Source organism: Oncorhynchus mykiss, chromosome 5 (genome assembly GCF_013265735.2).
Source record: "Oncorhynchus mykiss isolate Arlee chromosome 5, USDA_OmykA_1.1, whole genome shotgun sequence".
NCBI classification, from domain to species: domain Eukaryota; kingdom Metazoa; phylum Chordata; class Actinopteri; order Salmoniformes; family Salmonidae; genus Oncorhynchus; species Oncorhynchus mykiss.
The window spans coordinates 5,421,671-5,437,072 of NC_048569.1; the positions used below are offsets into that span (position 1 = coordinate 5,421,671).

The window sequence follows — 15,402 nt, forward strand, 5'->3', positions numbered from 1 at the left end:
GTTAACCCACTGTTTCCCAGGTAGGCCGTCATTGTAAATAAGAATTTGTTCTTAACTGACTTGCCTCGTTAAATTAAGGTTAAACAAAAGGAGTGGGTTTTTATCTGGAAAAAATCTATTTCCCCACTAACATAGGGTGAACAGCTGCAGTGATCTCTATCCAATAGCACAGACAGTGAGACAGACCTGCACAGACAGTGAGACAGACCTGCACAGACAGTGAGACAGACCTGCACAGACAGTGAGACAGACCTGCACAGACAGTGAGACAGACCTGCACAGACAGTGAGACAGACCTGCACAGACAGTGAGACAGACCTGCCCAGACAGTGAGACAGACCTGCACAGACAGTGAGACAGACCTGCACAGACAGTGAGACAGACCTGCACAGACAGTGAGACAGACCTGCACAGACAGTGAGACAGACCTGCACAGACAGTGAGACAGACCTGCACAGACAGTGAGACAGACCTGCCCAGACAGTGAGACAGACCTGCACAGACAGTGAGAAAGACCTGCACAGACAGTGAGAAAGACCTGCACAGACAGTGAGAAAGACCTGCACAGACAGTGAGAAAGACCTGCACAGACAGTGAGAAAGACCTGCACAGACAGTGAGAAAGACCTGCACAGACAGTGAGACAGACCTGCACAGACAGTGAGACAGACCTGCACAGACAGTGAGACAGACCTGTCCAGACAGTGAGACAGACCTGCACAGGCAGTGAGACAGACCTGCACAGACAGTGAGACAGACCTGTCCAGACAGTGAGAAAGACCTGCACAGACAGTGAGAAAGACCTGCACAGACAGTGAGAAAGACCTGCACAGACAGTGAGAAAGACCTGCACAGACAGTGAGAAAGACCTGCACAGACAGTGAGAAAGACCTGCACAGACAGTGAGACAGACCTGCACAGACAGTGAGACAGACCTGCACAGACAGTGAGACAGACCTGCACAGACAGTGAGACAGACCTGCACAGACAGTGAGACAGACCTGCCCAGACAGTGAGACAGACCTGCACAGACAGTGAGACAGACCTGCACAGACAGTGAGACAGACCTGCACAGACAGTGAGACAGACCTGCACAGACAGTGAGACAGACCTGCACAGACAGTGAGACAGACCTGCACAGACAGTGAGACAGACCTGCCCAGACAGTGAGACAGACCTGCACAGACAGTGAGAAAGACCTGCACAGACAGTGAGAAAGACCTGCACAGACAGTGAGAAAGACCTGCACAGACAGTGAGAAAGACCTGCACAGACAGTGAGAAAGACCTGCACAGACAGTGAGAAAGACCTGCACAGACAGTGAGACAGACCTGCACAGACAGTGAGACAGACCTGCACAGACAGTGAGACAGACCTGTCCAGACAGTGAGACAGACCTGCACAGGCAGTGAGACAGACCTGCACAGACAGTGAGACAGACCTGTCCAGACAGTGAGAAAGACCTGCACAGACAGTGAGAAAGACCTGCACAGACAGTGAGAAAGACCTGCACAGACAGTGAGAAAGACCTGCACAGACAGTGAGAAAGACCTGCACAGACAGTGAGAAAGACCTGCACAGACAGTGAGACAGACCTGCACAGACAGTGAGACAGACCTGCACAGACAGTGAGACAGACCTGCACAGACAGTGAGACAGACCTGCACAGACAGTGAGACAGACCTGCCCAGACAGTGAGACAGACCTGCACAGACAGTGAGACAGACCTGCCCAGACAGTGAGAAAGACCTGCACAGACAGTGAGACAGACCTGCACAGACAGTGAGACAGACCTGCCCAGACAGTGAGACATACCTGCACAGACAGTGAGACAGACCTGCCCAGACAGTGAGACAGACCTGCACAGACAGTGAGACAGACCTGCCCAGACAGTGAGACAGACCTGCCCAGACAGTGAGAAAGACCTGCACAGACAGTGAGACAGACCTGCACAGACAGTGAGACAGACCTGCCCAGACAGTGAGACAGACCTGCACAGACAGTGAGACAGACCTGCACAGACAGTGAGACAGACCTGCACAGACAGTGAGACAGACCTGCACAGACAGCGAGACAGACCTGCACAGACAGTGAGACAGACCTGCACAGACAGTGAGACAGACCTGCACAGACAGTGAGACAGACCTGCACAGACAGTGAGACAGACCTGCCCAGACAGTGAGAAAGACCTGCACAGACAGTGAGACAGACCTGCACAGACAGTGAGACAGACCTGCCCAGACAGTGAGACAGACCTGCACAGACAGTGAGACAGACCTGCCCAGACAGTGAGACAGACCTGCACAGACAGTGAGACAGACCTGCCCAGACAGTGAGAAAGACCTGCACAGACAGTGAGACAGACCTGCACAGACAGTGAGACAGACCTGCCCAGACAGTGAGACAGACCTGCACAGACAGTGAGACAGACCTGCCCAGACAGTGAGACAGACCTGCACAGACAGTGAGACAGACCTGCCCAGACAGTGAGAAAGACCTGCACAGACAGTGAGACAGACCTGCACAGACAGTGAGACAGACCTGCCCAGACAGTGAGACAGACCTGCCCAGACAGTGAGACAGACCTGCACAGACAGTGAGACAGACCTGCACAGACAGTGAGACAGACCTGCCCAGACAGTGAGACAGACCTGCCCAGACAGTGAGACAGACCCTAAGGCAACACGTCACACATTTGTCGTACTGGACAATATACTGCACCAAACACCTTAGTTAAACGTCAAACTGCTCAACTAAAACATATATATATATTTATTTTTTTATCGATTTCTTGAGTTATCTTATATTAATTCTGCGGATTTTGAGGAAGTGAAATAGGCTAGGGGGGAGGGCAATCATCATAAACCTAATGTGGAATCGGTCAGGAAACACACCTACAAGACTGAAATCTCATTTGTTGTTGTTGTTGTTGTTGTTGTAATGAGCAACAGAAAAACACGTGTGCCAATAAGGCAGTGGATGTTTAACATGTGGTTGTCGTCATCCAATCAGCTGACGTGTCTCTTATCTGTCCACTGCGTCCATATTGTGACCAGAGTCTCTGGCCCCTCCCTGTATGCAAATGAACCTGCCTTGGACTTGCCCTTGTGAATCAAAACTGTATAAACAGAAAACACATTTTTAGTCAATAGTTTTATCCTCTCGTCATCACAGCCTACTTTTATTATCCAATCATTTAAGACTGGTTTTAATAGGTTACCGTCCCGATAACCTCGACCTGTCCGCAGCCATAACAAATAAATATTCTGAGAATCTCTCCCCCTCAATCTCTGGAGAAAAAAAAACGAGTATGTGACAACAACAAAAAAATTACAATTAATGCACAGTATAAATATAATAATTTTAAAAAAGATACTCAGGCTCTAATGCACACAGGAAACAACACAAACAGGTTCAGAACAGACTACCAAGTGTATCTCCGAATGGGTCCAAACAGTTCTGGGACAGGGTGGTTCTTTACAGATGTTTAGTGTATTGTTTTTTATATGAATTGTAATCGTTGTATTGTAAATAACCTTTAGTCTAAGCCTAAAGAGAGGGGTTGGGGGTGGAGGGGGGGGGGGGATAGGTTTATTAATGCGAACGGTGGAAGAAGCAGACTGAATGACTGAATAGTCTGTTGGATTATCAAGCAGAATTTCATCGTCGTAACACAAGGTGTCCTCTTTCATACCAGTGAATATGATCCATCTAGTTTGTGAGACCAACTGATATTCAGTCCCCATCAGGGTAAAGTCTACTTCCATCTAGTCAATACAGGGAGTAGTCTGAAATTCTAATTTTCCTCATTTCAGTTTACTTCCTGAATTGACTAGATAGTATTACCGTATAGATTAACACATACAGAGTTTCATAGGAACACAACTCCCTAACTCAACCTTGGCTTTCCTCATTCCCACGGCAACAACAAAAACTCCTTTAAAAATCAAAGGCAGTTTAAAGTGATACTTTGTGATTTTGGGGGGTAACGGGTCTCTTCATCTACTTCCCCAGAGTCAGGTGAACTCCACGATACCATTTTAAGGTCTCTGCGTGCAGTTTGATAGAAGTTGCTAACTAGCGCATAGCGCAATGACTGGAAGTCTATGGTGTGTGCTAGCATGCAGGACACCGGGCGAGACCCAGGATGAGTGGCTAGGCCTCATGGTCCCAAGCCAAAGCAGCTGCTGGACACTGGCCACTTCATTTGCATAAGTAGAATTAGGGTTAGCATTAGTGTAATGTGATTGTGCCTATTTTATTGTTAATTGACAGTTGGTTAAGCTAAGTAACTCATTGGCTAAATGTCAAATGTAAAAAACAAAAAAATTTCACTGCTATGGGTTTTGGGAAACGGGAACACCATTTTGTGAAGTGTGTGTGTGTGTGTGTGTGTGTGTGTGTGTGTGTCCTCCGCTCTGTGTTGAAACCCTCGCAGAGTGTTGATGCCCGTTTCATTTCATACGCCTGGGTTCAACTCAACACATCAACACCACAGCTCATCTCGTTAATTACACACACACACACACACACACACACACACACACACACACACACACACACACACACACACACACACAGTTTATATAATGTGATCCTGTTCTACTCTCTAATCCCCCTAAGCACGGCAAAAACACAATGTGATTATATTAGACAAACTACCATGCACATTAACTTCAGACTTCCACATGATTGTGTCCTCAGCATAGTCTACTGGAGGTATAAGGCCTCTGGTGACTGACTCAGAATGAAGGGTGATGGAGAGAGACACAGTCTACAGCAGGGCCTTTTCTGTAATGGAGCAGATACTAGCTAATGGTTGACTCCTGTCTCACCACAGCAGGGCCTTTTCTGTAATGGAGCAGATACTAGCTAATGGTTGACTCCTGTCTCACCACAGCATGGCCAGTCCTCTTCTGGATCAGATACTAGCTAATGGTTGACTCCTGTCTCACCACAGCATGGCCAGTCCTCTTCTGGATCAGATACTAGCTAATGGTTGACTCCTGTCTCACCACAGCAGGGCCAGTCCTCTTCTGGATCAGATACTAGCTAATGGTTGACTCCTGTCTCACCACAGCATGGCCAGTCCTCTTCTGGATCAGATACAGGCTAATGGTTGACTCCTGTCTCACCACAGCAGGGCCAGTCCTCTTCTGGATCAGATACTAGCTAATGGTTGACTCCTGTCTCACCACAGCATGGCCAGTCCTCTTCTGGATCAGATACTAGCTAAAGGTTGACTCCTGTCTCACCACAGCAGGGCCTTTTCTGTAATGGATCAGATACTAGCTAATGGTTGACTCCTGTCTCACCACAGCAGGGCATTTTCTTGTGTATTTGTCTTCTATGGTATCAGTTAGTATTTCCCCCTTATTCCAGCTGTGAGTGAATCAGCGGACAGGATATTGTGTTATAAAAGCAAGCGGGCTTTACTATATCCGCTGCTAACCTTTAGAAAGGAAGATGTATGAAATGTAACAGCTAATGAAAACAACAAGAGTCTGATCCAGAGTAAAGGTTTCAGACAGACATCATCGTTACATGCCAAGCTCAACCCTCTGTCCCACTGTGAGAGCAGGGTTCAAGTTGCCCCTAAGAGACTTGACGCTGATCTTGGATCAGTTTTTTTTTTGGTGGTTACGGTTAGGATTGGGGGCAGTGGGAAGCTGATCCTAGATCTGTACCGAGCGGAAAGCTCACCACGGAGCCCCTGTGATGAAACAACTGCTGTTAAAGAGACATGGGGAGTATCCTGCCTCTAGCACGACTGCAGAGGAAGGCAGGAGTTCAGTGAACAGGAACCGGCCACAACCAGAGAGACGTTGTCTAACTCCTAGTGACCCACTCTGGGAGTGTCAAAGAGCTGATCCACAAGTTCTCACGCCCAGAGAACAGAGAATGGCTCATCAGTTCCGTCAGGAGCGGATGCCTGCCTGAAGACACTAACCGGCCAATCAAGATGTCTACAGCCAGGACTGGCCAATCAGAGCTCCCTGTCCAACCCAAAACACTCCCAGTAGTACCACAGTACAGACCCAGAGCCCAGTCAGGATGTCCACAGCCAGGACTGGCCAATCAGAGACTGAGAAGACAGTGATCAAGTCCACCTCCCAGTCCCAGTCCAACCCAGGCATTCCCTGTCCACTCCACACAGGGAGTTCCACCCAGTCCAACCCAGTCCAACCCAGCTTGAGGGGGCTGAAGACATTCTCCTCTCACCCCAGCAGTACTTCAGACAGTCACTCCCAGAAGAGCCAGGGACAGAGACAGAGCCAGGGACAGAGACAGAGACAGATACAGAGACAGGGGACAGAGACAGAGACAGAGAGACAGGGGACAGAGAGAGAGACAGGGGACAGAGACAGAGACAGAGACAGGGACAGAGACAGAGACAGGGACAGAGACAGGGGACAGAGACAGGGGACAGAGACAGAGACAGAGACAGGGGACAGAGAGAGAGACAGGGGACAGAGAGAGAGACAGGGACAGAGACAGAGGACAGGGGACAGAGCCAGGGAACAGAGACAGGGGACAGAGACGGGGACAGAGACAGAGGACAGAGAGAGAGACAGGGGACAGAGACGGGGACAGAGACAGAGGACAGAGAGAGAGACAGAGACAGGGACAGGGGACAGGGGACAGAGGACAGAGGACAGGGGACAGAGACAGAGACAGGGGACAGAGCCAGGGACAGAGACAGGGGACAGAGCCAGGGAACAGAGACAGGGGACAGAGACAGGGGACAGAGCCAGGGGACAGAGACGGGGACAGAGCCAGGGACAGAGACAGGGGAAAGAGACGGGGACAGAGACGGGGACAGAGCCGGGGACAGAGACGGGGACAGAGACGGGGACAGAGCCAGGGACAGGGACAGGGGACAGAGCCAGGGACAGAGACAGAATGGGTAAGTAGACTGCTAGGCTACATTATAGGGACAGGATGAAGATCTGCATGAAGATCACACAGCATGGTCTGTCTGTCTATCTGTCTGTCTGTCTGTCTGTCTGTCTGTCTGTCTGTCTGTCTGTCTGTCTGTCTGTCTGTCTGTCTGTCTGTCTGTCTGTCTACAACAACAGCAATCAACACAATATTGCATCCGCAAAATTCTGTCCACGTGTCGACGAAAGCAGTCAATAAATGATTGCATGTGCATCTAACCCCAATGTACCGACTCAAACTAATGGCTTGTTCCTAACCACAGCAGGCTTATTCAGTGGCTTCTGCTTTTCTGTGTGAGAAGCTGTCGGCTGTTAATGATGTTGTTACCAGTCTGCTGTAGGATGATGCCACACTGATGTTCACATCACAGCCTTGCATGTCTGTTCAGCGTAATTCACTGGTTGATTTGCACATGATACGATCTCAGATCTCGCAGCTTAACATAAGGCACCTTCAAACGCTCCCTGTGCAGTGCTCCTCTCTCTGTCTCTCTCTCGCTCTCTCTCTCTCTCTCTCTTCCTCTCTCTGTCTCTCTCTCTCTCTCTCTCTGTCTCTCTGTCTCTCTCTGTCTCTCTCTCGCTCTCTCTCTCTCTCTCTCTCTCTTCCTCTCTCTGTCTCTCTCTCTCTCTCTGTCTCTCTGTCTCTCTCTCTCTCTCTCTCTCTCTCTCTCTCTCTTCCTCTCTCTGTCTCTCTCTCTCTCTCTCTTTCTTCCCTCTCTCTCTTCCTCTCTCTACCCCCCTCTCTCTATATTCTTCCCTCTCTCTCTCTCTTTCTTCCTCTCTCTACCCCCCCTCTCTCTCTCTTTCTTCCCTCTCTGTCTTTCTCTCTCTCTCTTTCTTCCCTCTCTCTCTGTCTCTCTTTCTTCCCTCTCTCTCTCTCTCTCTCTCTACCCCCCGCGCTCTCTCTCTCTCTCTCTCTCTCTCTCTCTTCCCCCTTTCTTTTTCTCTCTCTCTCTCTTCCCCCTTTCTTTTTCTCTCTCTCTCACTTCCCCCTTTCTCTCTCTCACCCCTCTCCCTCCATCCCTCCAGCCATACATTTAATATATTATTCTCCTCCAGGAATCAGACTTTGATCCCAACAAGCAGCCTGAAAGTCCCCCGTCTGAGAACGAGCCCTCCAATCCTGTCAAAGTCCGCCAGAACCCCAAATATCAGCTGTTCCTGGATGGAGACACGATTAGGAACGGATCCAGGGATACGAACGGAACGTCTGCGAGAGAGAACGGGAACGGGAGAGAACCCAGGAACAGTTCCCGTTTGGACAGCGCTAGCTCCAGATTCGGGCCAAACTTCCGCGGGTCCCTGGAATCGCTTGCCTCTCGAGACTGGGACACCATGTCAGACAGGGTGAAGGCCCGGGGGGGGGGGGGGGGGCTAGGGGTCACTTAGGGCTGGTACTGGGGACAGGGGAATCACACAGGGCTGGGGACCAATAACAGGTCTGGTGCTTGGGCCTGCAGGGGCCAGGGGATTCATTCAGGGGTGGTGGTTGTGGCCAGTACTGCTAGGGGCCAGGAGAATCAGACATGGCCCGAGGGACAGTATTAGGGCTGGGGCTTGGGCCTTCAGTGGCCAGTTCTGCCAAGGACCACCAGGGGCCGAGATGGGGGAATGGGGGCCAAGGGAACGACATGTTGTCCACCCACTCTATCTAAACTGATCAGCACCAGATGCTGCCTGTAGACTTAAGCAGATCAGCAACTGTCTGTCTGCTCCAACTGCTGTACTGTAGGAACATGGTGTGACCCACCTTAGACCTGGGCTTTATGATGCAGCGCCACCTACTGGTGTACAACAGGCATTACAATAATATCAATATTAAAATCCATATTGGAATTGACCGTAATGTTATTACAAAAGACAACATTTTTTAGAATGTTCATGTTTTTATTTATGTGTTTTTATCAATGTACTGTTTCTGTCTGTTGTCTAGGTGGGAGGTTTTGAGAGTCCTCCCAGGGTGTTCAACAGTCCCTACGCTACAGCGGCTTCCACGGAGTACAACCCTGGAATGAACCGGATGTCAGAGCAAAAGGTAAGACACTCAGCAAAATGGGATTATGTGCTACAGAAACAGCTGTTTTACCAATAACTTGTCTTAGAGAGCAAAGAGTGATGATATTATTGCACAGTGGCTTGCGAAAGTATTCACCCCCCTCGGCATTTTTACTATTTCGTTGCCTTACAACCTGGAATTAAAATTGATTTTTTTTAGGGGGGTTTGTATCATTTGATTTACACAACATGCCTACCACTTCGAAGATACAACATATGTTTTAATGTGAAACAAACAAGAAATAAGATTTTTTAAAACAGAAAACTTGAGCGTGCATAACTATTCACCCCCCAAAGGCAATACTTTGTAGAGCCATCTTATGCAGCAATTACAGCTGCAAGTCTCTTGGGGTATGTCTCTGTAAGCTTGGCACATCTAGCCACTGGGACTTTTGCTGGATAACTGCTCCAGCTCCTTCAAGCTGGATGGGTTCTGCTGGTGTACATCTTTAAGTGATACCACAGATTCTCAACTGGACTGAGGTCTGGGCTTTGACTAGGCCATTCCAAGACATTTAAATGTTTCCCCTTAAACCACTCAAGTGTTGGTTCAGCAGTATGCTTGGGGTCATTGTCGTGCTGGAAGGTGAACCTACGTCCCAGACTCAAATCTCTGGAAGACTGAAACGGGTTTCCCTCAAGAATTTCCCTGTATTTAGCGCCATCCATCATTCCTTCAATTCTGACTTCTGAGTTTCCCAGCCCCTGCCGATGAAAAACATCCCCACAGCATGATGCTGCCACCACCATGTTTCATTGTGGGGATGGTGTTCTCGGGGTGATGAGAGGTGTTGGGTTTGCGCCAGACATAGCATTTTCCTTGAAGGCCAAAAAGCTCAATTTTAGTCTCATCTGACCAGAGTACCTTCTTCCATATGTTTGGGGAGTCTCCCACATGCCTGTTGGCGAACAACAAACATGCTTACTTATTTTTTTCTTTAAGCAATGGCTTTTTTCAGGCCACTCTTCCATAAAGCCCAGCTCTGTGGAGTGTACAGTGTAAAGGGGTCATATGGACAGATACTCCAATCTCCGCTGTGGAGCTTTGCAGCTCCTTCAGGGTTATCTTTGGTCTCTTTTTTGCCTCTCTGATTAATGCTCTTCTTGCCTGGTCCGTGAGTTTTGGTGCGCGGCCCTCTCTTGGCAGGTTTGTTGTGGTGCCATATTCTTTCAATTTTTTAAATAATGGATGTAATGGTGCTCTGTGGGATTGTCAAAGTTTTGGATATTTTTTTATAACTCAACCCTGATCTGTACTTCTCCACAACTTTGTCCCTGACCTGTTTGGAGAGCTCCTTGGTCTTCATAGTGCCACTTACTTAGTGGTGTTGCAGACTCTGGGGCCTTTCAGAACAGCTATATACATACTGAGATCATGTGACACTTAGATTGCTCTCAGGTGGACTTTATTTAACTAGTTATGTGACTTCTTAAGGTGATTGGCTGCACCAGATCTTATTTATTCATAGCAAAGGGGTGAATACCTATGGCACCAGATCTTATTTATTAGGAAAGGGGGTGAATACCTATGGCACCAGATCTTATTTATTAGTAAAGGGGGTGAATACCTATGGCACCAGATCTTATTTATTAGTAAAGGGGTGAATACCCATGGCACCAGATCTGATTTATTAGGAAAGGGGGTGAATACCTATGGCACCAGATCTTATTTATTAGGAAAGGGGGTGAATACCTATTGCACCAGATCTGATTTATTAGGAAAGGGGGTGAATACCTATGGCACCAGATCTTATTTATTAGGAAAGGGGGTGAATACCTATGGCACCAGATCTGATTTATTAGGAAAGGGGGTGAATACCTATGGCACCAGATCTTATTTATTAGTAAAGGGGGTGAATACCTATGGCACCAGATCTGATTTATTAGTAAAGGGGGTGAATACCTATGGCACCAGATCTTATTTATTAGTAAAGGGGTAGAATACCTATGGCACCAGATCTTATTTATTAGTAAAGGGGGTGAATACCTATGGCACCAGATCTTATTTATTAGTAAAGGGGGTGAATACCTATGGCACCAGATCTTATTTATTAGGAAAGGGGGTGAATACCTATGGCACCAGATCGTATTTATTAGTAAAGGGGGTGAATACCTATGGCACCAGATCTTATTTATTAGTAAAGGGGGTGAATACCTATGGCATCAGATCTGATTTATTAGTAAAGGGGGTGAATACCTATGGCACCAGATCTTATTTATTAGTAAAGGGGGTGAATACCTATGGCACCAGATTGTATTTATTAGTAAAGGGGGTGAATACCTATGGCACCAGATCTTATTTATTAGGAAAGGGGGTGAATACCTATGGCACCAGATCTTATTTATTAGGAAAGGGGGTGAATACCTATGGCACCAGATCTTATTTATTAGTAAAGGGGGTGAATACCTATGGCACCAGATCTTATTTATTAGTAAAGGGGGTGAATACCTATGGCACCAGATCTGATTTATTAGTAAAGGGGGTAAATACCTATGGCACCAGATCTTATTTATTAGGAAAGGGGGTGAATACCTATGGCACCAGATCTTATTTATTAGGAAAGGGGGTGAATACCTATGGCACCAGATCTTATTTATTAGTAAAGAGGGTGAATACCTATGGCACCAGATCTTATTTATTAGTAAAGGGGGTGAATACCTATGGCACCAGATCTGATTTATTAGTAAAGGGGGTGAATACCTATGGCACCAGATCTGATTTATTAAGAAAGGGGGTGAATACCTATGGCACCAGATCTTATTTATTAGTAAAGGGTGTGAATACCTATGGCACCAGATCTTATTTATTAGTAAAGGGTGTGAATACCTATGGCACCAGATCTGATTTATTAGGAAAGGGGGTGAATACCTATGGCACCAGATCTTATTTATTAGTAAAGGGGGTGAATACCTATGGCACCAGATTGTATTTATTAGTAAAGGGGGTGAATACCTATGGCACCAGATCTTATTTATTAGGAAAGGGGGTGAATACCTATGGCACCAGATCTTATTTATTAGGAAAGGGGGTGAATACCTATGGCACCAGATCTTATTTATTAGGAAAGGGGGTGAATACCTATGGCACCAGATCTGATTTATTAGGAAAGGGGGTGAATACCTATGGCACCAGATCTTATTTATTAGTAAAGGGGGTGAATACCTATGGCACCAGATCTGATTTATTAGTAAAGGGGGTGAATACCTATGGCACCAGATCTGATTTATTAGGAAAGGGGGTGAATACCTATGGCACCAGATCTTATTTATTAGTAAAGGGGGTGAATACCTATGGCACCAGATCTTATTTATTAGGAAAGGGGGTGAATACCTATGGCACCAGATCGTATTTATTAGTAAAGGGGGTGAATACCTATGGCACCAGATCTTATTTATTAGTAAAGGGGGTGAATACCTATGGCATCAGATCTGATTTATTAGTAAAGGGGGTGAATACCTATGGCACCAGATCTTATTTATTAGTAAAGGGGGTGAATACCTATGGCACCAGATTGTATTTATTAGTAAAGGGGGTGAATACCTATGGCACCAGATCTTATTTATTAGGAAAGGGGGTGAATACCTATGGCACCAGATCTTATTTATTAGGAAAGGGGGTGAATACCTATGGCACCAGATCTTATTTATTAGTAAAGGGGGTGAATACCTATGGCACCAGATCTTATTTATTAGTAAAGGGGGTGAATACCTATGGCACCAGATCTGATTTATTAGTAAAGGGGGTAAATACCTATGGCACCAGATCTTATTTATTAGGAAAGGGGGTGAATACCTATGGCACCAGATCTTATTTATTAGGAAAGGGGGTGAATACCTATGGCACCAGATCTTATTTATTAGTAAAGAGGGTGAATACCTATGGCACCAGATCTTATTTATTAGTAAAGGGGGTGAATACCTATGGCACCAGATCTGATTTATTAGTAAAGGGGGTGAATACCTATGGCACCAGATCTGATTTATTAAGAAAGGGGGTGAATACCTATGGCACCAGATCTTATTTATTAGTAAAGGGTGTGAATACCTATGGCACCAGATCTTATTTATTAGTAAAGGGTGTGAATACCTATGGCACCAGATCTGATTTATTAGGAAAGGGGGTGAATACCTATGGCACCAGATCTTATTTATTAGTAAAGGGGGTGAATACCTATGGCACCAGATTGTATTTATTAGTAAAGGGGGTGAATACCTATGGCACCAGATCTTATTTATTAGGAAAGGGGGTGAATACCTATGGCACCAGATCTTATTTATTAGGAAAGGGGGTGAATACCTATGGCACCAGATCTTATTTATTAGTAAAGGGGGTGAATACCTATGGCACCAGATCTTATTTATTAGTAAAGGGGGTGAATACCTATGGCACCAGATCTGATTTATTAGTAAAGGGGGTAAATACCTATGGCACCAGATCTTATTTATTAGGAAAGGGGGTGAATACCTATGGCACCAGATCTTATTTATTAGGAAAGGGGGTGAATACCTATGGCACCAGATCTTATTTATTAGTAAAGAGGGTGAATACCTATGGCACCAGATCTTATTTATTAGTAAAGGGGGTGAATACCTATGGCACCAGATCTGATTTATTAAGAAAGGGGGTGAATACCTATGGCACCAGATCTTATTTATTAGTAAAGGGTGTGAATACCTATGGCACCAGATCTTATTTATTAGTAAAGGGTGTGAATACCTATGGCACCAGATCTGATTTATTAGGAAAGGGGGTGAATACCTATGGCACCAGATCTTATTTATTAGTAAAGGGGGTGAATACCTATGGCACCAGATCTTATTTATTAGTAAAGGGGGTGAATACCTATGGCACCAGATCTGATTTATTAGTAAAGGGGGTGAATACCTATGGCACCAGATCTGATTTATTAGGAAAGGGGGTGAATACCTATGGCACCAGATCTTATTTATTAGTAAAGGGTGTGAATACCTATGGCACCAGATCTTATTTATTAGTAAAGGGGGTGAATACCTGTCCATTACATGAAATCCAAATTAAAATCAATTTAAATTACAGGTTGTAATGCAACATAAATAGGAAAAACACCAAGGGGGATGACTACTTTTGTAAGGAGCTGAATATGATTGTAAATCCCATTTATCTCAGTTTGACTACCTTTTTCTATTTTTCCCTGTTTTCCCTGTCTCCCTGTTCTCTCCATCCATCTCACCTCCCCTCTCGGCTCCCTCCTCTCTCTCTGTTCTCTCTATCCATCTCCCCTCCTCTCTTCCTGTTCTCTCCATCCATCTCCCCTCCTCTCTCCCTGTTCTCTCCATCCATCTCCCCTCCTCTCTCCCCGTTCTCTCTATCCATCTCCCCTCCCCTCTCCCTGTTCTCTCCATCCATCTCCCCTATCCCCCTCGGCTCCCTTCCCTCTCGGCTACCTCCATCTCCCCTCTCCCTGTTCTCTCCATCCATCTCCCCACTCCCTGTTCTCTCCATCCATCTCCCCTCCCCTCTCGGCTCCCTCCCCTCTCCCTGTTCTCTCCATCCATCTCCCCTCTCCCTGTTCTCTCCATCCATCTCCCCTCCCCTCTCGGCTCCCTCCCTCTCCCCTCTCCCTGGTCTCTCCCTCCCCTTCCCTCTCCCTGTTCTCTACCTTCCCCTCCTTTCTCTCCATTCCCCTCCCCTCTCCCTGTTCTCTCTCTCCCTCTCCCTGGTCTCTCCCTGGTCTCTCCCTCCCCTTCCCTCTCCCTGTTCTCTACCTTCCCCTCCCTTCTCCGTTCTCTCCCCTCTCCCTGTTCTCTCCCTCCCGTCCCCCTGTTCTCTCCCTCCCCTCTCCCTTCACTTCCCTTCCCCTCTCCCTGTTCTCTCCCTTCCCTTCCCCTCTCCCTGTTCTCTCCCTTCCCTTCACCTCTCCCTGTTCTCTCCCCTCTCCCTGTTCTCTCCCTCCCCTCTCCCTGTTCTCTCCCCTCCCCTCTCCCTGTTCTCTCCCTTCCCTCCCCTCCCTGTTCTCTCTTCCCCCTGTTCTCTCTCTTCCCTTGCCCTCCCCCTGTTCTCTCTCTTCCCTTCCCCTCTCCCTGTTCTCTCCCTTCCCCCTGTTCTCTCTCTTCCCTTCCCCCGTTCTCTCCCTTCCGCCTGTTCTCTCTCTTCCCTTCCCCTCTCCCTGTTCTCTCCCTTCCCCCTGTTCTCTCTCTTCCCCCTGTTATCTCCCTTCCCCCTGTTCTCTCTCTTCCCTTCCCCTCTCCCTGTTCTCTCTCTTCCCCTCTCCCTGTTCTCTCCCTTCCCCCTGTTCTCTCTCTTCCCCTCTCCCTGTTCTCTCCCTTCCCCCTGTTCTCTCTCTTCCCCTCTCCCTGTTCTCTCCCTCCCCTCCCTGTTCTCTCCCTTCCCCCTGTTCTCTCTTCCCTTCCCCTCTCCCTGTTCTCTC

General features: G+C 47.3%; 1 protein-coding gene across 8 annotated transcripts in view; it reads left to right on the plus strand.

Annotated features, from left to right (window-relative positions):
• LOC110524934 (cingulin-like protein 1) overlaps nt 1-15,402 on the plus strand; it is a 41,398-nt gene that overhangs the window by 4,203 nt on the left and 21,793 nt on the right. For 6 of the 8 annotated variants that reach the window (XR_005051628.1, XR_005051627.1, XM_036976648.1 and 3 more), the window contains 2 exons: nt 8,000-8,287; nt 8,874-8,975. Coding sequence is in view for 6 of the 8 variants with exons in the window: in XM_036976648.1 (XP_036832543.1) it covers nt 8,000-8,287; nt 8,874-8,975 (390 nt within the window). In the remaining 2 variants the exon portion in view is untranslated. The remainder of the gene's footprint in view (nt 1-7,999; nt 8,288-8,873; nt 8,976-15,402) is intronic. The other 2 variants (XM_036976651.1, XM_036976652.1) reach the window with 1 other exon arrangement.